The following is a 25631-nucleotide window of genomic DNA, read 5'->3' as shown; positions in this document are numbered from 1 at the left end:
TTTCAACTATACATGTATTTCTACTATGCAGTTTATTATCAGGAAAGCTAAATAAAAATGCTTTAAAAAGCCCAATTTTTTAGGCTTGGAACGTATTATTTCTTTTTCCATTCATTCTAATGGAAAACATCGATTTGGTTTTCGAACAATTCACTTTTCAAACCGTTTTCTGGAACGGATTGTGGTCGAGAACCGAGGCATCACTGTATGTTCGTTTCTTCATCGCATGTAGGTTGAGTATCCCAGCGTGGACGTTCATCACTATTCTTGCATTTGTCATTTCAGTGATTAGTTTTGCACCTCATCATACTTTTTATGCAAAACCAATCAGGAATGAATGACTTTAAAATAGCAAATTAGCAAGCACGTAGTAATGATTGGAGGGTGAGAGAAGATGCTGCGAGGTTTTTCTTGTCTGAAAGAGCCTGACTCCCATACTTAAAACCTGAAGGGACTACAGATAAAAATCAATCGCACGAGGATTTGCTGACGCACGCTGCATAAACATTCATTTTTTTTTTTTTTTATGTAAGCTATCTTTTATTCTCTCCTTAAGCCCCGAAGCATCAGAAACAGCTCAACGTACAATCATGTAACAGTGACAAACTCGATCCGTCCCTCAGTGATTGATGAAATTCATTTTCAACATCATCACCTCAAATGTCTGAAATATGAGAAAATCCCCAATGCTGTTATCATAAACGCAGTTTCTCCAATATTATTAGATGCCACTAGAATAATGCTCAAACAAGGGGAAAAAATGGACAGAGAAGTACAATAAATACATATAATTAAAGATCAGAAGCACACGCCTAATACTGAATGATGGTTTTAAACATAAATGTCCACTAAATACGTTTTATGCAGTTTTTATTGTATATTGTTACGACCAGTACGGAGCCCCTGAAGGGACATTGGAAAAAAAAAACTTATTGAAAAAAAAAAACGTACTTGTTTTTCTCATTGTAATGAGTAACTTACTCATTACAATGAGAAACTTACTCATTACAATGAGAAAAACAAGTTTTTTTTTTCAATATGTTTTTTTTTTTTCAATGTCCCTTTAGGGATCCGTAGACCAGCGTACCTGGTCATGCTTCATAAATGTGATATAACAATAATAACCCTCCAGCGATGCCTATGAGGAAAAATGCGCTATTCAAGTACTGTGTAGAAAGGACATTAATAAAAGGCAAAGTACCGTGATGAAGGGTCATCGCTAAGGCTTTTTAGGGGGGCTGAAATGCCCCTAAAACTTTTCATAGTACCTCACCCCCCCCACACACACACACACACAAGTACAAATTATTTGGTAGTAGTAGGTGTTTATTGTAAGCTTTTGTCTTAACCTCCCTAAAAGTGAACTTAATAAATAGTGCTTTCCCAAAAGTTGGCAATAAGATATTCAAAATGTCCGACTAAGCTTCTTCTTCTTTTCCTTTCGGCTTGTCTCGATTAGGGGTCGCCACAGCGTGCCATCTTTTTCCATCTAAGCCTATCTCGTGAATTTTCCTCACGAACACCCACAGCCTACATGTCCTCCCTCACCACATCCATCAATCCTTTCTTTGGTCTTCCTCTTGCCTTCTCTTCCTTGACAGCTCTATCCTTACCATCCTTCTCCCAATATACTCACTCTCTCGCCTCTGGACTTGTCCAAACCATCGAAGTCTGCTCTCTCGAACCTTGTCTCCGAAACATCCAACTTTAGCGGTCCCTCTAATGAGCTCATTTCTAATCCTATCCAACCTGCTCACTCCGAGCGAGAACCTCCACATCTTCATTTCTGCTACCTCCAGTTCCGCTTTCTGTTGTCTCTTCAGTGCCACCGTCTGTAATCCGTACATCATGGCCGGCCTCACCGCTGTTTTATAGACTTTGCCCTTCATCCTAGCAGAGACCTTTCCGTCACATGGAACACAATATCATCTGCGAACATCGCGGTCCAAGTGGATTCCAGTCTAACCTCATCTGTCAACCTATCCATAACTACCGCAAACAGGAAGGGGCTCAGCTCGGATCCCTGATGCAGTCCCACCTCCACCTTAAATTCTTCTGACACACGTACGGCACATCTCACCGCTGTTCGGCTTTCCTCACAGATGTCCTGTACTATTCTAACATAATTGTCCGCCACACCGGACTTACGCATGCAGTACCACAGTTCCTCTCTTGGTACTTCTGTCAAAGGCTTTCTCGAGGTCTACAAAAACACAATGTAGCTCCTTTTGGCCTTCTCCGTACTTTTCCACGAGCATCCTCAAGGCAAATAATGCACATGTGGTACTCTTTCTAGGCATGAAACCATACTGTTGTTCGCAGATACTTCTGTGAGCGATGTCCTGTTTAAACGTGATAAAACATTAAACATTAATGATAGTGTTGAGGGGTGTGGTGGCATCTCTGAAAAAGGCATAATAATTTTTTTTTTTAATATTAGTTACAAAACCTCAATCAAAATTAACTATCATGACTTTGTGACATTCTAAGGAATTTTACGATTGCGTTCTCATGATCCGCCCCAGGTCTTAACTTTGACAACAATCATCCTCAAGCGAAGAAAGGAGCAGAAAGTATGAAAATTCTTCACTTTCGAATCTTTGACCGCCTCTCGTTTCGTTAATTTTTTTTTTTCATCATCTTCCGCTTCGTTGTATCCGCATTTCTCCGGTTTGAGGCGTTCTCTGTTTCCAGCAGATGTCAACTTTAACATTGCAAAACAATCATATATTGTTGTGTCATATTTGCATATTAGACGTGACCTTTTTGCGGGGCCTTCATATGTTTGGGAATGTTTCTTTTTTTAAATTTCAGCATTTCTTGCCACTTTTGTGACACTTCAATGAAAGGTTGCGAGCATGACATCCTGCTGCTTCCTGCATTTACCTCGATGGAGGCATGTCCGCGCTTGCGGCTGATGTTTGGGGACTTCGCCACAAGTATAACGACGATGTTGGCTTTTCGGTCACGTTGGCGTTATTACCTATGAAATTGCTTTTTTTGCGGGGGGACCAGCTCTGCCAAGGCTTTGGAAGATGGTAAGTGGCTTCAAAAGTTTGGGAAAGGCTGTTTTAAAAAGTCGAATCCCTCCATTTCTTGACATGCAGTACGGTATTTGTAACATTGTGACTTCCTGGCATCGGATCAGCGTTTGTTGGGATTTTATGAATACCGCCTCACATACTCTCATGCATGTGAGGCAGCAAACGTTCCCGTGAGCAGCCCCAGGTCTTCGCTTTACCCAATGAGGGGAAGGGACCCTTTGATAATCTCGTAAATACAACGAACGTCTCTCCTCCTCTCCCTTTCCCTCCCTTCCCGGAGCACAAGTCAGCGCTTTCCAGACGGGCCGGCAAGGACTCACATGAGGGCTAAAGCTGTGGGGAACTTGCACTCGGCTATGCAGTAGTAGAGAGGATTTAGCATCAATGCAAGGAGCGGCTCTTTCGACTTTTTAGTCCACCGATACTTCCCCTCCAAACATGACCCTTTTATCCGAGGACCAGTCCGCCAGGCCCCAGCCTTGCCGGGTGCCCGAGCCCGCCAAATGCGCGGGTTCCTCGTACCGGGATTCAAAGAACTTGAGCGGCTCCAAAGACTACTTCGTGGACAGCGCGGAGGGCTCCGTCTTCGGGGCAGCGGAGCCCCCCAAGCGCTCGCTGGGCCGCCTGATCCTCCACGGTCTGGTCATGTTCGGAAGGGAATTCTGCTACGCGGTGGAGGGGGCGTTCGTCACGCCCGTGCTGCTCAGCGTGGGCCTGCCGCGCAGCATGTACAGCCTGGTGTGGCTGATCAGCCCCATCCTGGGCTTCCTGCTCCAACCCGTCATCGGCTCGGCCAGCGACCACTGCCGCTCGCCGTGGGGGCGCCGGAGGCCCTACATCCTGACACTGGGCCTCCTCATGCTGGTGGGCCTCACCCTCTTCCTCAACGGCGATCTGGTCATCTCGGGTAAGGAAATCAGGCGAGGAAATGAGAGTTCCTGTGTTGTTCGCGGTGTTGCAGCTCCGATGTCGGATGGCGCTTTGACCTGATCTTTCCGCCTTCGCGTAGGTCGTACTTCTTCCCGACCTCTCTGACGACCATTGACAGAAACGTACTCTTCAATTAAGCGAACGTGATTTTTGTTTTTAACCAATTTTGCGGATTGCTCTTTCTCAGTGTAGTCACAGGGGTGCTTGTGCCTATCCCAGCTGACACTGGGCGATAGCGGGTACACCCAGAACTGGTCGCCAGTGACAACCGAGACACGCATAAACGACAGTTCGCACCAATTTCGAGTCTTCAATTAACCTCCCATGCACGTTTTGGGGATTTTGGAAGAAAGCAGACAAAACCAGCAGCGGTGGAACACCCAAACTCCACAAAGGGCAGGCTGGATTTGAACCCGGATCTTCAGAACTGCGAGGCAGACATAATAACCAATGACAAGTTGGGCTATCTCAAATCTAATATTAGTATAACTATTTCAATTGCGTTTTCAAAGTATTGAATTACATTTCATCACGTTTTGAATGTTTCTTGATCTTGAATGAATGCATTAATAGGACCACTGGATGTTTCCTCTCATAAAAGTGGATTCATAACATATTTTAGTGCTGTTGGCCACAACTCACATGCAGACACAGGCCAACTACACATCAGCTCTTGACGTCAGTGTTTAGGCCACGCCCCTTACAACCAATACAGTACATACTATTACTCGTTTACTACTCATTTATTACTCATCAGTAACAACACTTGGCAACCCAAATTGTGCTGATTTTTTTTTTTCTTTTTTTTTTTTTTTTCAGCTTTGATCGCCGACAGGTCGGCGCGGCAGACGTGGGCGATCGCGGTGGTGATGCTTGGCGTGGTGCTGTTTGACTTTGCCGCCGACTTCATCGACGGGCCCATCAAGGCCTACCTGTTCGACGTGTGCTCCTACCAGGACAAGGAGCGAGGCCTTCACTACCATGCCCTGCTCACGGGTAAGGCCTGCGTCCTCAGTACATGTTGGCTTTATTAATTCTAAATTTGGTTTGATTTGAATTTTTTTTTTCTTGCTGGACTTATTAATGAGCTGAACAACCTTGTGAGTTGGAAAATAAGGCGAAACGCAACATAAAATAATATTCAATTTACTTTAAATTTCACGAAACCTTTTGATTACATAAATATTCTTAATATTGTTTATATATGATTCTTATTAGAATTCCTTTATTTGAAAAGGGCATCTCTACTTTTGCTGTACTTTTCTCCACACGGGGATGTCAGATTTATGTGATGATACCGTCAATGGTATTTGACAGCTTTTAAATAGTAAGGTAGGGAGTAGTAATTTTTTTTTAAACTATTCCAAGATAAATAATTTCAAAAATTTTCCCCCCTAACCAGAAATGTGGCATATCACCTGTGCAAATCCTTGTGAAAAATATTTTCAAGAGGGGCTGTGGAGATTTTTTATATCCTGTTGGTATGCACTTTATTACACGGAATATGCATCCATCCATTTTCTGATCCCCTTATCCTCAAAAAGGTTGCGGGACCGCTGGACCATAATAGTTTATGGGAAATTACTTTGCAATGAATTCCCAAGCCAGGGCTCCCGGAATGTCGTTGTGAGAGAGAGAGAAATGCGAATAATGTTTAGGTTTGCGGGCTTCTGGTGAGGTGAGGGTCTGACCCAGCCCGGCGGTAATCTCGCGGTCATGTGCTGCAGTCATGCGTCTGGGCTGAGCAAGCCTTGGACGCCTCACGGGCACATGACTTTTTTTTTTTTTAATGCAGGGTGAGGTAAAATAGGAGGCGCCAGTAGGAGGAATGGATGCGTGTACTGTAAAGGACCATAACTTCATTATGTAACATAACATTACTGCACCTTTAAACCTCATATATTACACAATGGCGGCAGTTACCATGAAGTACTAAAGTCTTATTGTTTATTGCTTCTAGTTTACTTCAACAGTATTTGTGCAAAATGGGGTTTGTCATGCAAAACTGTCAATAGATTGATTCAAATGTGCTGTAAAGTTGTTTTTTTTCCCCCGTCTCCACACTGTGAATTATTTGTAGTCAATTGCTTGATTTCTGTTGTCCATTTTTGGGAGGTATCGTTCGACATTAATAACTGGCAAGAGGCTCACTTGGGATAACCGTGACACACACATTGCCTGTGCTTCATCGAATGTGATTAGGATGTTTTTTTGACACTGTAGTTATTTGTTGATATTTATTGATCTCTATTGTGTAAGATGCAGGGATGGGAGTTTTTTCAGATGAAATTGTCATTTTTGTGAAAGGTGAAATTTGGTGGGGGGATACCACTTGACTCGAGGCGAGGCTGTGTTCAAGACCGGCCGCTAGCATCTATTGGCAACGCTTGTCATGAAATTAGTCACAGCTGTCATAGCGGAATACGGCATTGCTATCTGTTTTCATAAAATTTGGCGTTTATAATAACGACAACATTCCGATTTCAGGCAGCATTTTGGCAGTATTTCGTCGGTATTTTCATTCTGATGTTAACATTTCATAGAGAAGTGTTCCGTTTACTACGGCGTAGTTATAACTTATAAACCAGCTGTTGAGCAATGAAGCATCCAGTGGTCTCTTCCAGGTCTGGGCGGAGCGTTCGGCTACCTGGTGGGCGCGATGGACTGGGGTCACACCGTCCTGGGCCAGCTGCTGGGCTCCGAGTACCAGGTCATCTACTTCTTCTCGGCGCTCACCTGGAGCGTCTTCCTCACCGTGCACCTCTTCAGCATTCCCGAGCAGCCCCTGGACAAGGTGGCGGCCCGAGGACCCTCGGCCCTCAGCGCCTTGAGGCAGCTGGTGTCCCAGCGGAACAGCTACGGAACCCTCGGCAAAGAAGCCAAGGACCCTCCGCTGCTGCCCGTACCGGACATCAGGACGAGGTCCTTCTCCGCTCTTGGGGAGGCCAAACAGCCCAACAAGGAGGTACATTGTTCCCTGGCTGTATGGAAAGCAGACTGTTTTTTTTTTTTTTTTTTAAATACCTATACCTATATAACCCGGATAGGTACTAATTTATATTTCGGCTATTTTTAAGTTGGTATAAATGAAGCAATTAAGAGGGTAGAGGATAACAATTGTTTGAAAAAGCATTTCAAAGAAATTTTTGATTTGATTTCATCGCAAAACCAGACAACTCCAAGACAAATCATTATCTTCAAAAACAGATGTACAAAATGTTGACATAACTGTAGAATTACCATGAAATTGTATGTTTTATGCTTTTTAAATGTGTGTACTACAACTTTCTAACACCCTTGACTTCAGGTTTGCGTGTGCCTTTGTTCCGTAGGCCCGTGAGAGGATGACGCTGAAGTCGCTGCTGAAAGCCATCATCAGCATGCCCAACCACTACCGCTTCCTTTGCATCAGTCACCTGCTGGGGTGGACGGCGTTCCTCTGCAACATGCTCTTCTTCACCGACTTCATGGGACAGGTGAGGAATGTCTTTGGTAAAGCAGTGTGCTTGTGGTCACGAGGCGGCTCAGTGTTTTAAGGGCTACAGGGGCTTCTTCCGTGTTAGTCCGAAGAGCTCGTGTGCTACAGATGAGTGAGAAGAATTTAAGTTTTCACCAGAAAAGACAGGAGGTCAGCTATTTTGGTGTAATGCGCCTATTTTAGGATAGTTTCTCGGGCAAAGACCAAATTACCTTGCAAATGAAAATTACATACTGCATTTATAGTGAAGAAAATAAGTATTTGAACACCCTGCTATATTGCAAGTTCTCCCACTTAGAAATCATAGAGGGGTCTGATGCAAATCCAGAAATCACAATGTATGATTTTTTTTTTAACAATTTATTTGTGTGATACAGCTGCAAATAAGGATTTGAACACCTCTCTATCAGCTAGAATTCTGACCCTCAAAGACCTGTTAGTCCGCCTTTAAAAGTCCACCTCCACTCCATGTATTATCCTGAATCAGATCCACCTGTATGAGGTCGTTCCGTGAATAAAGACACCTGTCCCCCCCAATACAATCAGTAAGACTCAAACTTGTAACATGGCCAAGACCAAAGAGCTGTCCAAAGACACCAAAGACAAAATTGTACAACTCCACACGGTTGGAAAGGGTGACAGAGAAATTGCAGCTTGGTGAAAAAGGTCCACTGTTGGAGCAATCATTAGAAAATGGAAGAAGCTAAACAATGACAGTCAATCTCAATCGGAGTGGAGCAAGATATCACCTCGTGGGGTCTCAATGATCCTTAGAAAGGTGAGGAATCAGCCCAGGACTACATGACAGGACTTGGTGAATGACCTGAAAAGAGCTGGGACCACCGTTTCCAAGGTGACTGTTGGTAATACACTAAGACCTCATAGTTTGAAATCATGGATGGCACGGAAGGTTCCCCTACTTAAACCAGCACATCTCAAGGCTCCTCTAAAGTTTGTCAGTGACCATTTAGATACAGAAGAGTCATGTGAGAAGGTTTTGTGGTCAGATGAGACCAAAATTGGACTTTTTGGTCATAATTCCACTAACTGTTTGGAGGAAGACGAAGGATGGGTTCCATCCCAAGAACACCATCCCTACTGTGAAGCATGGGGGTTTTAGCATCATGCTTTGGGGGTGTTTTCTGCACATGGGACAGGACGACTGCACTGTATTAAGAAGAGGATGACCACGCCAACATATTGTGAGATTTTGGGGAATAACCTCTCTTCCTCAGTCAGAGCATTGAAGATGGGTCATGGCTGGGTCTTTCAACATGACAATGACCCGAAAAAGTTGCAATATAGCAGCGTGTTCAAATACTTATTTTCTACACTGTAGTAGCAGATTGGTGACGCTAAATTGACTCACATTTGACAAGAAATACAGCTCTGTTTTGAAGCATCCTTTTTTAAAATGCATTCCAGGTCTCCTTCAGAGGCAAACTTATCATACTCTTTATGCTTTTATTCACTCGTATAGTTCACTAACAATGGTTCTCTGTCGTTCTGCGTGACCATCCTGCTGGTGAGTTGCGTTAATCATTGGTATAACAAAGGTTTAGATTGTGATATATCCTCCCACGCCAACCAAAGAATGTGGTGCTTCACAATGTGGGGTCTTTCTCCCCCACCTTGGGCTCTTTACCACGCAGGTGCACGTATAAAGGCCGGAGCTCCTCGCTGACTCAAAAACCGGTCTCATTAACAGGGAACGCGTGGCGAAACCGCAGCGGGAAGGCATCAAACCAGACTTTGATACCCACAAATGGCATCTACTTATTCCTTCTTTGCAGATCGTCTACAAAGGGAACCCGTACGCCGAGCACAACTCCACGGCCTACGTCACGTACGAGCGCGGCGTGGAAATTGGCTGCTGGGGCTTATGCATCAACGCCGTGTCTTCAGCTCTTTTCTCCTGTAAGTGCGCCGCGTGTGTGATTAAAGAGACCTTTTTACCTGGCCTCGTGCGGACGTTATTATCTCGGCGGTGAAGGGAGCATGCTGTGCGGGGGGGGACTGCTGGATAAAATGTTAAGCCTGGGCGTCCCGGTTATCCGACTCAATGCACTTGATGAGATGCACGCAAATGTAACGCTCCCTGGGGCCAGCTCGCACATCCCCGAACAGCCTATCAAGTCTGAAATAATAAAAGGGATGGCAGAGTTGTTTCCCAGGAGTAAGGCTTCGCGGCGCTACTCATTACTCTCATTTTGATCGCCGTTCGGCCGACGGACTGCTCCCACCGCGGGGTCCTCGTTGAGCCGTGTTCGTTGTCACCATCAAATAGCTGTGCAGACTGAAAGCGGGACAAAAGCTTGAAAAAGAAGCGCAGCATGAGAAAGCGTTGCAGCAGCGAGCTACACAAAAACCCTGAAAAAAAGAAGCACAGAGTAAGCCAAAACCCTGTCTAATATATAGAAGCTCTTGCCCGCACTTTGACATAGTTTGTGCGTAGCCTGATCAAAAAAAAAGTTGCACACGGGGAAAGCCACGGGGCTCATCTCTCGTGATTGGGCGCGCTTAGTCACATGCTGTGATGGCGTACGCGCCGTTCCTCCCAGCTCCACACAGCACCGCCATCGCCGCCTTTTCGATCAATTTTGCAGCGTAATTAAACATATCATTTGGTCATTTACGTCCATTTCTGTCGCCATTGTTGTTGCTTTGTTCTGTATTATGGAAAGGAAAGTAAAACAGTCCTTCGCTATGAGATATTAAGCGGGTTTGGCACCATCTTGTGGCATCTAACGGCATTCCAGAACTAACACATCAGCAAATAACAGAGGATCGGTTCCCACAAAATTCTGCAATTACGTGTCTTGGCGAGGAAACACTGTCAGCGCCAACCCTCGTCCGATCGGTGTGTAATTTGTTGTGTTCTGTCATGGATTTCCTTCACAGTTCGCCACTTTTAGCCGTTAAGATTCAATCTGGTATCCGTTGGCGTATCGATTTTGCCGGTGACACATGCTTAATCCTCGGCAGAGATCAACGCCCTCTCTGGTCTTCAATTTGGTGCTGGGCGTTTGTTTTTCTCTCGAGTGGGGAATTGTTTTGTAACTAATTCTGTTTCCTTTTATTTTATTTTTTTTTTTTTTAACAGACGTGCAGCGCTCCCTGCTGCCCTACTTGGGCCTGAAGGGTTTGTACTTCATGGGCTACTTCGTGTTCGGCCTCGGCACCGGCCTCATCGGCCTTTTCCCGAACGTCATCGCCACCCTTGTCCTGTGTAGCGTCTTTGGCGTCATGTCCAGCACGCTCTACACCATCCCGTTCAACCTCATCGCAGAGTACCAGCGCGAGGAGGAGGTACGTCCGGTATATGTTTTGTATACACTATACAGTAAAGTAAAGTGTACAGCGTTTTGTTATTGTCTATTCGAACGCCCCCCGAAAAAAAAACGGAAATGACAGAATCCGCGCGGCGCAACCAGCGCACTTTTGTTTTTTTGTGTATAACGCAGCTTCTGTACAGAGACGTGTCCCGGTAGTGACTGTTGTTTTTCTTCTAATCAAGGACCACCCTATTAACCCCAAATCATGGCTCCAAAAAAGGCAAGTTGCTAGTTTAAAGTTATTCTGCACTTTTGTTAATAAAAAAACTTTACAAGGCTGGAGGCTGAGTCGCTACAGATAAGCCTAGCATACTCTACTACTAAAGCATACATTTTAAGCAAAAAATAAATATATTTCTTAAATTATTTTATTATATCAAGTATTTCAACTACACATGTATTTCTACTATGTAGTTTATTATTAGGAAAAGCTAAAAAAAATGCTTGAAAAATTCATATTTTTTTAGGTTTGGAACGCATTATTTCTTTTTCCATTTATTGTAATGGGAAACATCGATTCGGTTTTCGAACAAATCACTTCTGGAACGGATTGTGGTCGAGAACCGAGGCATCTCTGTACTGTCCTTTTTTTTTTTTTTTTTTTTTTTTACACAATTACGTCATATACTGAACCAGCTGAGGATATGTTTAAGACCAACCCCGTGATCGGTGAAAATCCCAGATCAAGCGAGATCATATTTAAGTTCTTTAAAAATATTTTTAAACTTTTTAAAACACAGTCAAAATTCATTCTTAATGCCGGTTCTCAGTCACGCCTGCTAGTTTCATACCGAGGTCACCTAAGAGATTTTACAGGACTCACCCGCATTCTACAAAGAGTGAGTAATGGCCGCAAACGAGGGGGGGTCGCTTGGTGCTCCTGGCTCCCAATTACACCCGTGTTTTTGGATTTGTTTGGAGGACAGCGCCTGCCCTGGCAACTGTTTTCTACCATGAGATGACTGACTGCTGACTGTCATCCTTCTGACATCCGTAATTAGTGTCACAGTATCCATGGAAACTGGTGGCAGACGGCGTCTTTCCCAATGGCGTGCTTCAAGGGATGTGCAGGCTTCTCGCATTCTCCTCAGTTGCGTTGTCTTCCGCTCATCCTCAGAAGTCATTCTAGTCGGCACATTAATAATTTAATCTTATTTACCCTTCGGGCTCTAAATTCCCTTCAGACCAAATTTTTTGTTGTTGTTGTTGTTGTTGCACATAACTTTTAGTCATAGATTTTTTTTTTTTTTAATCAAATTGTTTCATGTGGGAACCACACAGTCCCAGACTCTCTTGAAAGTATCGTAATTCCCGGCCTACAGAGCGCACCTGGTTATGAGCCTCACCGAGTACATTTGTAAAGGAAAGTACATACATACGCCGCAGCTGTGTAAAAGCTGCAAGTGCCCACATTGAAACCCACATTCAAACACAAAAGACGGTACACACAAAGTTTAACGCTACCCCAGCGCTAGTGTCTTACCTTTTCTGCTCGAGTGCGCCCTAGCTCTAGCGCAGGTAAGAATGAGACCGGAGGAAAATATGTGCCGAGGAAGTGACTTTTACCAGCCCTGTTAGCGCTGCGCTAGCATTAGCGCTGTGCTAGCGTGTTGCTGCTGTGTTACTGGCATGTCTCAGTGATATTTACCGGTAAGTTTTATTTTAACCAGCCCTGTTAGCGTTAGCAAAGTGCTAGCGTTTTCCACTCGAGTGCCCCTCTTGCAGCCGTTAGGAAAAAAATGCACAAATTAGCCGCATCACCGCATAAACCGCAGGGTTGAAAGCGTGCGAAAAAAGTCGCGTCGCTCGTAGGCTGGGAATAACGGTAGTTTTTCCCCCTTCCTTATCCTGTCCTCCAGACGGTGTAGACTTGGGTAACTCCATTTGCCGACTCAAGCTACCACTAAAAAAAAAAAATCCTCAATACGGTCATTTTCTTTTTTTTTTTTAACCTAATAATTCACCCAAACACTCTAGGGGAAGCTTAAAAAAGGTGTCATGCGTGGGCACATTAAATTATAAGGCAGTGTCAGAAGCACTTTTCAGATACTAAGATCTCGCCATGTACCGTCCGCAGGATTGACCAAATGCATTTTTTTCCTTCCATCCCCTACTCTTTACAAAGAACGTGTCCATTTCCTGTCTAAATATGATTTATTATCCACAGGTAAAACACAGAAGCACATGTAGCTACACTATAAAATCTGAAGTGACCTACAGAAATGAGCAAAATATTTTGTTCTTTTTTTCAACTCTTTGTAGTTGTCTCATTCACAAAGAACGCGTTTGGACAAATTTGTGCTTAAATTGTGCGTACACGTATTTGATGCACAAATCAATAATTCATCAATATGGTCTTATTTGAATGAGTTCTAACTGTATGAACAAGCTTAGAATCTCCTCTAACCCTAACCAATTCATACGCACAAATTATGAAGGATCAGCTGTTAAATCCCCCTTCCATTAGAATCCATTCTTTTGTCTTTTATCAATTTTTCTTCTACTGTTTTATGCATAACACGGGTCAAAAGGAGTCCGTGACACGATATAAAATTGACGTCAATCCGCTTTGTCGATTGAATGCGATCGACTTTGAACGTCAAAGCCACTTTCAAATGACCGTTTGAAATCACTGTCCTTGTGACATTTTTGGGCAATGAATAAAATATTATGGGTGTCCTGATCTATGAGATCCAAAATGGGTGGATCATTGATCATCGAACTTGAGCTATAATAAAGGTGTCAAACTCAAGGCTCGGGGCCCAGATCCGGCCCGCCACATGACTTTTATGTGGCCCGCGAAGGCAAATCATGCATGTCAACTTCTTTGATTCTCGTTAAAATCTGTGTCCGGTTTTTGCACTCTTATACAAGGAGTCCATCCTATACTCCTCTCCAGCTTTTATCCATCAACCCAAGGACGGCATGCAGATCCCACGTAATCAAAACAACGGGATGCTAAAATGCTAACATTGTAGCGACGGGTAGAGGTAAAATGTTGCTTACTTCGTGATTTTTTTTTACACTCGAGTTAAAGCTCGCCGTAAAACTGAACGCGTAAAAAAATAGAATTTCACTTATTGAAGTTCAAATACATCAGCGACTTTGTTTCTTTCATTTTTGTTCACAAAAATCGCTAGCTGAGAGCTACACACCGACGAAAAAACAACATCGACAAGCTAACGGAAATTAGTACAGGACTTGTGTTGAACTGGCACTTACATCTTTTTAATAATGAATGTTGGTACACAAGTGCCATATAATCAGAAATAGGCAATAATGTGTAATAATTCTGTCATATATTCCAACGATATTCGATTGTGACTTCTTCTATTTTCGTTGTTACTGCAAGTGTGTATCTCATTGCGTGCACCACACTCGCGCTCAGAGGTCAAGATGTACACAGCACTGAGAGAGGTCCAAACATTTCATATCTACATTTCATTTGTAATCATGATTATTTGACATCAGGAAAAAAAAAAAGCACTAAAAGGCCACCAGCTATCCATGTTGCTTTATGAAAAGTGTTGCTATAGCAACATTCCTGCTTATCTCTTTGCTGTTGTTTATGGTCTTGCAGGGTTAATCAATGAATGACGGCGATGCCGGAATAAAATACATGCAATTAAATTACCAATTAGTTTTGTAGCTTACAGTAATACATGATTATTATCTTGCTATACCTAAATAAAAATAAAAGCATTAAAAATATATCCCTCAGTGACTTTCATCCTATTATCATCTTGATTATTTTCATCACACAAAAATGCTGTCATAGATTGGAAAGAAAACAAAGATGATAATCTTAATCAGCCTACCTTTATTGAAAATGGTTTCACTAAAAGTAAATTAATTAACTTGAAAAAGTGTGCTATGCCCTCAAATATTCTTCAGGTTATGCGAGTGTACAGACAGTTCTCGGGACTGGTTTAAAAATCCCCATGTACAATATAAAATACGCGCATATGTAACCTTTTAAAGACCGTCAGTATCATATTTCTGCAGGAACGTGCAAATGTGGTGGCAACACAGGCACTTCATTCTCCCACTCAAAAACTGTTCCCGCTATCCCATTTTAACAAAATAAAATACCATAATTTCTGGCATATAAGCCGCGACTTTTTTCACACACTTTCAACCCTGCGGTTTATGCAGTGATGCGGCTAATTTGTGCATTTTTTTTTCTGGCGGCTGCAAGGGGGCACTCGAGCGGAAAAGGTAAGAGTGAGACCGGTGGAATATATGTGCCGAGAAAGTGACTTTTACCGGCCCTGTTAGCTGGTGTGTCTCAGTGATATTTTGGTCATTTTTATTTTAACCGGCCCTCTTCGCGCTGTGCTAGACTGAGACCGTTGGATTATATGTGCCGAGGAAGTGACTTTTACCGGTCCGGCCCTGTTAATGCTCCGCTCGCGTGTTACTGCCGTGTCTCAGTGATTTTTACCGGTATGTTTTTTTTTTTAAACTGGCTCTGTTAGAGTGGCGCTAACGTTAGCGTTTCGCTAGCATTAGTGTGGTGCTAGCGTTAGCGCCGCGGCGCTAGCATTAGCGTTAAACTCTCTGTGTACCGTCTTTCTTTGTAAATATCTCGTGTTTCAATGTGGCCACTTGCAGCTTTTACACAGGTGCGGCGTATGTATGTACCAAATGGTATTTCCTTTCCAAATGTACTGGGCGAGGCTTATAACCAGGTGTGCTCTGTAGGCCGGGAATTACGGTAAAATTCTTGCATGTACAGTTTCAAGATTCCCACCATTGTTGCTATTTTCCTTGATTCGACCCTCTTTTCATTTGTTCGCAAAAACTGGAAAAACAAGCACTCTAAGATGGCATACATCACAGGTGTAAAACTAGAGGTCCGGGGGCCAGATCCAGCCCGCCACGTGATTTTATGTGGCCCGCGAAGGCAAATCATGTGTAACAACTTCCACGGCTTTTTCTACAATCTGCACCAACATTTCCTATTGTCATGTCCTAAATGATAATGTTGCCATATTGTAAGCATTTTTGTGTTGCCAAACATCAACAATCGTTGAAAAACCCTTCCCTTGATTTATGATTCCAAAACTACTTCATAAATTCCACGTGTAAATATGATTAGGCGGTCAGAGATTTTTATGATTTCAGGGTCATAACGGCCCTCTGAGGGAAACTGGAACTACAATGCGGCCCGCGACAAAAAATGAGTTTGATACCCCTGGCATATATGGAAGTAAAAACAGTGCCGGCAGGATTTGAATTTAAAATGTTAAGTGATCACATTTTCAATAGTTGCTACAATTCTCTGTCTAAAATTCACCGTCTGTGGCACCAGGCAGGGTTACTTCAGGTCAGAACCGAACCCCCAGCCAATCCAGTTACGCTTTCTTAGTATGTGACAACACGTGACTCAGAAAGCTTAACTGCGATTGGCTGGGTGTTCGGTTCTGACCTGAAGTAACCCTGCCTGGTGCAACAGACGGTGAATTTCAGACAGCGAATTGTAGCCATTTGAACTATTAACATTTCAAAGTTACACTGAAATACAACTATTAAAAATGTGCTCACTTTACATTTTCAAATTCAAATCCTGTTTTCTGTAGCATTTCAAATTCAAATCCTGGTGGAACTTATTTACTTCCATAGCATAGAACTTAACTCATTTACGAACAAACCGCAGTTTTGTAGACGGTGGGTCAAATTTGACGCAACATTTTAAGGTTTAAGTACAGTAACAAAGCATTTGTACTCATTTGACCGAAGTATTTATACTTTGTCCACTGGATTTGTTGCCGCTCACTAAAAGCTAAAGATGCTAGCCACGCTCGTCAAGTCGTAGTAGCCTCACACCTGCGACACCAACGCGCTCAAAGTACTGCCGTGATAACTTCAAGGCAGCCATCATTATTTTTTTGTCCAATAAACTCGATGAATGTGACGAAGGTTCACGATGACACATTTCTCACGACGCTTTTGAAACTTTTTTTTTTTTTCGAGGGGATTCAAAAATCAAGTTGAAAAGGGGGGGGGGGGGGGGGAGGACTACTCCGGCAAGGAACAAAAATGAGAACGTCTCGCCGTTATTGAATTTATTACGCCAGTTAGTATCGTCTTGACTGGGGGGAGTCTGAGGGAAGTTTTGGAAAAGACGGGAAAACAATACGCACGCTCTGCGATTAAACATCGACAGAGTGCGCTTTTGTTCCCCCGAGGCCAAACGGTTGTTTTCCGCAGTGCGCCGAAGAAAACGACAACAAAGCTGTCAGGCTGTTGTGTTCTGATTCTATCCACCCCGCTGCTCACCCACGCAGGAGGAAATGAATCGTCGTGGCGGCGGCGAGGCGGCGCGGGGGACGGGCGTAGACTGCGCAGCCCTCACCTGCATGGTGCAGCTGGCCCAGATCCTGGTGGGGGCCGGCCTGGGCACCCTGGTCAACGCGGTGGGCAGCGTGGTGGTGGTGGTCCTCTCCGCCTCCACCGTGTCCCTGCTGGGCTGCGTCTTCATCGCGCTCTTCATCAGATACGTGGAATGAGTGAGCACCTTTCGCCATATTTGTAATATATGAATAAAGAAGATATTGTATGGGTAAAATTAAGGAGTATTTATGATGGGTCTCTCGTTAATTCATCGGTCAGAAATCGCAGATCGGTCATCGAGTCGCATTTGGTGTGCGCCGTTTAGCTGTGGCCAGCAGGGGCGCTGTTGTTCAACTACTTTATGGTGTGAAAACTAAAAAAATACAATTCAGAAAAAATACATTTACAACTTTTTTTCCCCCCGAAATAAAATTACATGATAGTATGACTGCTCTCATAAAATTGACTTTCTTTTCATTTTACTTCTTTTGCTTATATAAATAATTGTAATAATTTATTCTTATAAATTTGTATCGTAAAATTGTCATAAAATTCTTGTCACATCTTTTTTTTAAAAATCCAACTTAAAATAAATGAAATTGGAATTTATTTCCTCATAAAAAACACAGTTCTCTTAAAATAATATTTTTGTAACTTTATTCTTTTTTTAATAGCCTTTATTTATTTTCTAACTTCATTTTTATAAAATTGGAATTTTTTTTCCATCATTGAACAAATTTTTTCTCAGCGTAATCTTTATTCTTGTAAAATCGGGACTTTTTCCTGAAATTTTATCACTTATTTCCTTCTTTCTTATTTTATGAAACATTTTTCTACCTAGTTCATAATGACCACATCTTTCATAAAAATAGAATTACTTTTTTGCTTTACATGGGATTTTTTTTTCTACCCTGAAACCCCCGCCCTCAAAAATTCTGACTTTATTGTTGTAAAACTATTTCACATTTGCTATATAATACTAATGTTGTCCTTCATTTTTATAAATGTAGTCTTGCAATATTACCATAATATAAATGTTATAACCTTCTCATAAAATCGAGAATTTTTTTCATAATTCAAGCCTTTTTTACACCCGCATACTACTACAACTTTATTTGTGCAAAATGAGTGATGAATTGTTCATCAAAGTGATGGAAAAACCCAAGCCGTGTACATTTTTGGTCTAAATGCGCCTTTTTATGCTCCTGCTTTCTTTTGTGATGCGTCTAGACACATTTTTGTCTCTGGCTTTTTCTCCAACACAAGGCAGAATGCCTTTTTTTTTTTTTCTTTAATCAAAAATGTGTTCAAGCATAAAGTGAAAACCTTTTGGACCTTTATTTTGAAGGTCGTCTGCATCTTTTTATACTCGTCTCACCAGTCAGTATAGAATTTGGCTTTTTCTCTTATGCCGATACAAAAATCTAATCATACTGCTGTTGTTAATGGAACATTTTTAATGATTGTTAATTCAAGGTTCTTAAATCAGACCTTAATTTTTTTTTTCCAAATTATGACATAACTATGTTTTTATCCCTATCCTTTATCCTCCATAATGGAGCCTTTTTTCCTATTCAGATCATTTTTCTACTAATAATTTGAAAATGTTCTCCTTTTTATATATCTATTTTGTAATATTGTCACTCAGCCTTGACAGTCACCTCACCCTAAAAGAAATATTTTTGTGAAATCATGATCCATAATCTGGCAACTGTTGTCCCTTTTTAAATTCATTTGTCATAATTTGAAGTCTTTTTTGCAGTATTAGTTTATTACAATATGAATGTATTCTCAAAAAAATATTGAAATCATAATTTTTCTTCATTTCCCCTTTTCGAGTTACTTCATACCTATGTATTTTTTCTCATATTACAATTTTTTTTACCCCATAATATTTTGGATTTAATCAAGTAAAAATGTATTTTTCATCACATTTTTTATAACCTCTTCGCCGCTATTGTCATGCTACTTTTCCTTGTATTTCAAAATCTTTTAATCCAGTATATCAGGGATTTCTACTTGCAAAAATGAGTTTTTAATCACATTTTTACTTTTACTCCTTTTTTTTTTAATTGTCAAAATCTTTGTGCGTTTCTTACAAGGCCACATTTCCCCATAGCAATTTCAATAAAATTGTGATTACTTTTTTTTTTAAATTATACTTGTACATTTTCCCTTTAGTGAAACATTATAAGAACTTTTTTGACAGAACTTTTCCACACCATAATAGAAAGATGTACTCACTAAGGCTATGTTTTTTCCTCTTTTTTTACCTTTTTTCAAAGAAAGAGATATGGAGAACAATACCCCCTTTAAAGAAAACAATTATCAACCTCTGTCTTCATAAACATAAGTATATTATGATTATAGCGTGCAGGTGTGCCTAATGATGTGTCCAGTGAGGCTTAATAACCATTAAAAAAATGTCAACTATCTGATCGCAGTGATTGGCTGCGAGCCGATCCCCCCCCCCATCACCCGCTCGATGAACTCTCCGCTTCCTTGCCAAATGTTGCGACGAGCAAGCCAAAGTAAATTTCAAAAGCTATGAAAAGAGTAGAGACGGGTCAGGTTCTTCATTAATTTTTTTTTTTGAAAAAGCTCAAATCTCAAACACATTAAAGACTCGGAGGTGAAGAGCGAAATTGGGCAAAGGTAACACTGGAGTTCGACTCTGAAGAACTTCTTTTATTCTCGCCTTCTTGTGCATTTCCAATTCATGTATTCTTTAACATCTCCCCCACATCTGAAGCACCGTCTGCATGAATTCTGAATGACAGGAGATTAGAAAGATGACGTTAATCGTTCTCTCTAATGAAATACCACATTCATTCCTTCCTTCCGCAACGGAAAATCCGACCCAACTTCAAAGTCACATCGTCACCCGTGAGACTTCTCTTCCTCGGGGGGGCCTGGGCAAAGCGTCCTGCCCTCCGAGCGTTTTCATTTGCTGTGATAAGAGCATCGTTCATGTAGCCATTTTGTGGCCTAAAATGTCTTTCTTGATCAAATCAATTTCATCTCCCAAGATTATATAAAAATTCCTCTATTCCACATTATTATTATGATTATTATTATCATTATTCTGGGTCAGAAGAATTCAAGGTGGAAATGGGACTGCATCGGGGATCCGCGCTGAGCCCCTGCCTGTTTGCGGTAGTAATGGATAGGCTGACAGATGAGGTTAGAGTGGAATCCCCTTGGACTACGATGTTCGCAGATGATATTGTGATCTGCAGGGAACAGGCGGAGGAATAATCAGAAAGATGGAGGCACGCACATGAAGATTACCCGAAGTAGAACAGAATAAATGTGCTTGAATGTGAGGGGCGGAGGAGCAGGAGTGAAAGTTCGGGGAGAAGAGATGGCGAGGGTGGATGACTTCAAATACTTGGGGTCAACAATCCAGAGCAATGGATAAGGGAGTGAAGAAACGGGTCCGAGCCGGGTGGAACAGTTGGCGGGAGGTGTCTGGTGTTCTATGTGTTTTGGAGACAAGGTTCGAGAGAGCAGACTCCGATGGTTTGGACAGATCCAGAGCCGAGAGGGTGAGTATGATGGTAGAAGGGTGCTGAAGATGGAGGAAGATGCACGAGATGGGCTTAGATGGAAAAAGATGACACGCTGTGGCCATCCCTAATCGGGACAAGCCGAAAGGAAAAGAACTGTTCTACAGTCTTGTATTGATTTTTTTCATCAAATTGGTTCATGAAAATGAATGTTTTTTTTTTCTTATCTAGTGTTCATTTATCTTGTTAAATCATCCACTGGTGTAGTTTTTAATATCAAAGTGGTGCTGTAAGGAGAGCCACTGCCATTGGTGCACTTTCAGCCATTTATTGAACAGGACGAACAGTCAAATATAATAAGAACACTCACAAGAAACCGTTGTGGACCACAGCTCACGATTGCAGCTCCCGATGTCTCAAAGGGACACACCGACACACAAATATTACAGTACGTACAGGTCGTTGTATTTTCTGTTTCATTTTGGTGTGCAGTAATGCAGTGCTATTTTGATTTACACGCAACATTTTTTTTTCCCAGTATAAGAGTTGATCCAGCTTTTGACGCAAAGATTTTTACTTCGAGTTAAGTGGTTTTGCACCCGGACTGATCTGTAGTCCCCCTCGTGAGCGATGCTGCTGCTGCTGCTGCTGATGATGATGATGATGAGTTATTTACGTGGCCGCCCCCGGTGGGCAGAAGAGCACCGCGGCGGGCCCCTGCGGGGGCGCCCCCCGGGGCGACGGCCGCGCGTGCCCGACCCGTCCCCGCTCGTCCGCCTCGGGCTTGGTGGAGCGGGCGATTGGCCTGATGACGGTGGCGAAGGCGGGCGAGGCGATCCTGCGGAAGAGTTTCTTGAGCGCCTTGCGGAACTCGCGGCGCATCAGGCAGTAGAGCACCGGGTTGAGGCAACTGTTGGAGTGCGCCAGGCACACGGAGACCGGGAACACGTACACCTGCGTGGTGTAGTACTCGTAGGTGAAGTGCACCACGTTGAGCTTGATGAGGATGCCCCACGCCGTCAGCGCCTGGTTGGGAAGCCAGCACAGGAAGAAGGAGAGCACCACGATGGTGACCGACTTGGTCACCTTGGCGCGTCTCTTGGCGCTCGGCGCGTTGGCGTCGTCGCCGGCCGCCACGAAGCGCAAGAGGAGCAGGTAGCACGCGGTGATGATGGCGAGGGGGGCCACGAAGCCCAGCAGGACCTTCTGCGCGTGGTACAGTCCCAACCACAGCTGCGCGCTGGCGCCCTCGCTCTCCGGGAACTTCACCAAGCACAGGTCCTCCTCGCCGGACACGCGCACCGTGGTGGAGAAGACGGCGTGCGGGAGCGCCGCGCAGGCGGCCGCCAGCCAGATGGAGGCGGCCACGCAGCGCGCCGCGCCGCATCGCGGGACGGGGAGCGGCCGCCGCGGGCCGCCGCCCCCGCGACGGCGCCGGCGGCGGCCGTGCAGCGCCGACGCCAGCGAGGTGTAGCGCGCCACGCTCATGGCGGTCAGGAAGAAGACGCTGGCGTACATGTTCATGGCCGTCACGTAGGACACCGTCTTGCACATGAGGCGCCCGAAGAGCCACGTGAAGTCCAGCGCGTTCTCCACCGCCCAGAACGGCAGCGTCAGCACGAACTGGAAGTCGGTCAGCGCCAGGCTGGTGACGAACAGGTTGATGGGGGACTTCTTCCACGCGCGCTTGCTCTTCATCAGGTAGAGCACCAGCAAGTTGCCCACCAGGCCCAGCGCGCACACCAGCGCGTACACCGCCGAGATGACGATGCGCACCGCCGCGGCGCCGTCCGAGCCCGCCTCGGCGGCGCGGAGCTCCGGGTCGCAGGAGCGGTTGGCGGCGGGGGTGGCGTTGGCGCTCCCGTTCGAGCTCCACCCCGAGCCCTCCTCGACCGATTCCCCGGACATCGTACTCCGACACGCTGAGAGGTCAAACTGCTCTACCTCCACGCGCGCCCCCCCCCCCAAAAAAAGGAGCTAAACGAGTCCTGTCATCCCCCAAAAGCTCCAAAAATCGCCTTGACGCGGCGATCGGACCCCCCCCCCCCAACGGGGACATACAGTAAAATACGTCCCCCCCCCCACGTGCGTGCCTTGACTCATGCGTAATGCAGAATCAACCAATGGAACCGAATTGGCGTGAAACCTTGCGTGGTGCGCACAAGGGAACTAAGTACAAATACTCGAGTACGATTACCAGGTATCATTTCCTCGAGTATTGATTTTCTTGAAAGGAGTTCCGTTCGCTCGGTGAGTACGCTCGTAAAATCAAACTCCTAGAAAATAACATGAATACAGTTTTTAAAAAAAAATCAAGTACAAATGTTGCATTAGTTTGAGTGACATTGTAATAATAATGTAATAGAAAATATGATTTACCTTAGGTCCTTGCTCAGGGCAGTTAGCTTCATGACTTTTATACTGAGTCATGTAGCTTTTAGTGTCGTGGCGGATTAGATGCTATTTAAAATATATTCGTGATGGATAAAATTTTTAATAGTTACATGAAGGACATCTAAAAAAATCATATTAAAAAATGCAGATTTCAATGTTGATCTTTCTGCTATATTTATTCTGTGTTGCTCATCAAGAGGGAGCAACAAAAGGAAAAGAAATCCCTTGGAAGAGGAGAAAAATAATGCAGGAATGACCCATGGCTGTTTGTATGGGGCTCTTTGCTGACCTCTAGCGGTCAGTATCGTGTGCCTAAAGGGGTCGTCATGGTGGAAATGTTCTCCACGTTTGTATATTGGACTCTGGAGTGCCTTCCCACCCGTTAATTGTGAATTCCAACAACTGAGTAAATGTGTCTGCGAAGCGAGCCAGGCTTATTAATTTACATAATTACCACCATCACACTGAGTGTCTCTGCTAATGATTTGGAAGCTAGCCTGGGTGAAGATCGAGAGACAAATTCAAGCGACGTCATGAGTTTGGCCGCTCATCTATGCCGCCTGAAATATTGTCAAGCAGGGGAGGGTCACTATTGTGCAGAGACAGCGGACATCCCTGCTGTGTCACAGCTAAAAGGTAAGCAGAGCTGCATCGTTGGACCCGCATGCTTGTCTTATTTCTGCCGTCGTAAAATACAACACGAAACAAAAATAAGTATCACAGCACATTCCAGAGTTTGTCTATTTGGCGGCCTCGGTGTGACTACTTCCTGGAAGTTGCTTTCAGAAATCGCATTGCTAATTTTGTATTTATTTTTTTCTTATTGATACACACACGCGCACACAATGAAATGTCTGTTTGTGTGTGTCGCAGGGCCCGCTATCTGGCATGCTTATCAGAGCTGCAGCAGACAACACCCCTGGTAAAGAAACTCAGCATTCCGCAGGCCCGGCGGTGACACGCGCGGGTCACCTGGAATTAGGTCAGCGCTCATTGTGTAGCAAGGAGGTCACCGATTAATCCTTTATCAAATCAACGTGGATTTTTGTTCCTTTGGTGTAAGTATACATTGAAATCAGACCCAAATAGGATCAATAATTTGTTGTTACTCTTATTTACACCCTGGACGTGTTGCCAGCCAATCACGTGACACATGTGGACAATGGACCTTTCCGACCTGTCAATCACTCGTACAATAATAGCCAATCAGATAGCCGCATTGTCCTAACCCCCTGGCTTGACACGCCCCTCTCGCCGTATTGTCCCACAAGCAATGCTGGTTGTCACTAGTGTGCGCTTGGAAAAGTTAATGTTACGAAGAAACTGGTCCTTAGAACGTGCAATTCTGATGAAAGATATCCTGCTAGGTTACAAGGTGATTAATTTTCCAAAGTCTTAAAACACAGTTGACGAAGTGTCTACGATGGAGTAAGAGCGCACGTACAACTAAATGTGGACAATATCAACAAACACAAGGCTGCATGTTCGAAGGTAAGTGAACAAGCATCTTCTCTGAGTTTGATTTCGTTATTGTCAGTGCTTTCGGGTTAGGGTTATGAATAAATACAATATGAAGTTTGTGAGGCGTCAAACGTTTTTGCATCGATCGCCAAAATTTCGCTGGAACGCTGACGTTGCGTCCTGCTCCGTCCAAAATCTTAATTCCGTGTACATATCATTGCGTGAAATAGTTGAGACCTCTCTGAAGAGGTCTCTTGGACAAGTCTGACGCATTTGGCAAAAACATATCGCAATATCATCTGGAATACGCGATAGAGAATCCACTTCAAACCTGTTTTGTTCAATCGCCATTTTGGAAGCTTGCGGGACATGGCTAAGCTCAAGATCGCCATCGGAAGGGTCCATTATGGCCAGTTTCGAGTCTTCCATGAACCTGACGTGCATGATTTGACGGGGTGTGGGATCACCTTTAAATGCCAATATTGTGGTGGAAATATGAAACGTTGCTGCCAAGCGTGCAGGAATTTGTGGCATGACGCTGCTAATTGCTGCCGTTAATATTCCAACATACCAACTCAACACTGTAACCACTTCGTCGGCTTGGCACACAATCTGCTGGCATGTCGGTGAAAAACACTGCAGACGTCATTTGTGCCGTTTTATCTATTTCGTGAGAGTTCAAATAAAAATATGACATATACAGTTGAATGGAAGCAAATTAGACTTAAATAAATGCAAGCTGACGTCCCGAGCAGCAGACCACTTTCTCCTCCGTCACACACTGGTTGATTTGTTCGGCACCAGATGCTGCCTGGGTCCAAATATACGCTAACAAGTCCTCCTTGTCCTCTTCCTCTGGATTTTAGAGTCCACAATTTTTCACCCACCCGCAAACAAACATGACATGTGGTGTAACACTTAAATAGAAACTACCAACGGTTTTACAAAATATTCAACCTGCATTTAAGGTTATTGTTTAATATTCGACTTTAGATTTATGGGACAGGGACTTTGACAGGCTTGGCGTTTGGGTTCAAGTTTAGGGTTGCGGTAAGGTAAAGTGTGAATATTTTAGTCGAACATCTTGTTGGTTGCCAAGGACCTTTTGCATTGCTAATGTTGAGAAATAACGAGATCCTTGTGC

General features: G+C 43.7%; 2 protein-coding genes across 3 annotated transcripts; one reads left to right on the top strand and one right to left on the bottom strand.

Moving 5' to 3' along the window:
* The first annotated feature begins 1199 nt into the window (after nt 1-1199).
* On the top strand, nt 1200-24508 carry slc45a2 (solute carrier family 45 member 2). Of its 2 annotated transcripts, none has more exons than XM_061801014.1 (8): nt 1200-3951; nt 4794-4970; nt 6599-6939; nt 7307-7450; nt 9246-9369; nt 10556-10594; nt 10686-10761; nt 17078-17211. In XM_061801014.1, the coding sequence occupies exons 1-8, from the start codon at nt 3483-3485 to the stop codon at nt 17085-17087; spliced, it is 1380 nt and encodes a 459-aa protein (XP_061656998.1). In that variant the 5' UTR covers nt 1200-3482; the 3' UTR covers nt 17088-17211. The 2 variants fall into 2 exon arrangements, with proteins under 2 accessions (XP_061656998.1, XP_061656997.1); XM_061801013.1 differs by adding an exon at nt 23900-24508 and having other exon boundaries at nt 1201-3951; nt 10556-10761; nt 17078-17299.
* Nucleotides 21305-22540, bottom strand: rxfp3 (relaxin family peptide receptor 3). Its single transcript, XM_061802046.1, has one exon. It carries the CDS (start codon nt 22538-22540, stop codon nt 21305-21307), a length of 1236 nt encoding a protein of 411 aa, XP_061658030.1.
* Nucleotides 24509-25631: the final 1123 nt, after the last annotated feature.

This window comes from Syngnathoides biaculeatus, chromosome 17, assembly GCF_019802595.1.
Source record: "Syngnathoides biaculeatus isolate LvHL_M chromosome 17, ASM1980259v1, whole genome shotgun sequence".
Lineage (NCBI taxonomy): Eukaryota > Metazoa > Chordata > Actinopteri > Syngnathiformes > Syngnathidae > Syngnathoides > Syngnathoides biaculeatus.
This window is presented reverse-complemented; position numbering and strand designations above follow the sequence as displayed.

What these genes read in the sequence shown, in the direction of transcription:
- slc45a2 (XM_061801013.1), top strand. Translation starts at nt 3,483, where the DNA reads ATGACCCTTTTATCCGAGGACCAGTCCGCCAGGCCCCAGCCTTGCCGG. An exon ending in CGGCGATCTGGTCATCTCGG is followed by an intron (nt 3,952 to 4,793) that starts GTAAGGAAATCA and finishes TTTTTTTTTCAG; the next exon opens with CTTTGATCGCCGACAGGTCG. An exon ending in AGTACCAGCGCGAGGAGGAG is followed by an intron (nt 10,762 to 17,077) that starts GTACGTCCGGTA and finishes TCACCCACGCAG; the next exon opens with GAGGAAATGAATCGTCGTGG.
- rxfp3 (XM_061802046.1), bottom strand. Translation starts at nt 22,540, where the DNA reads ATGTCCGGGGAATCGGTCGAGGAGGGCTCGGGGTGGAGCTCGAACGGG.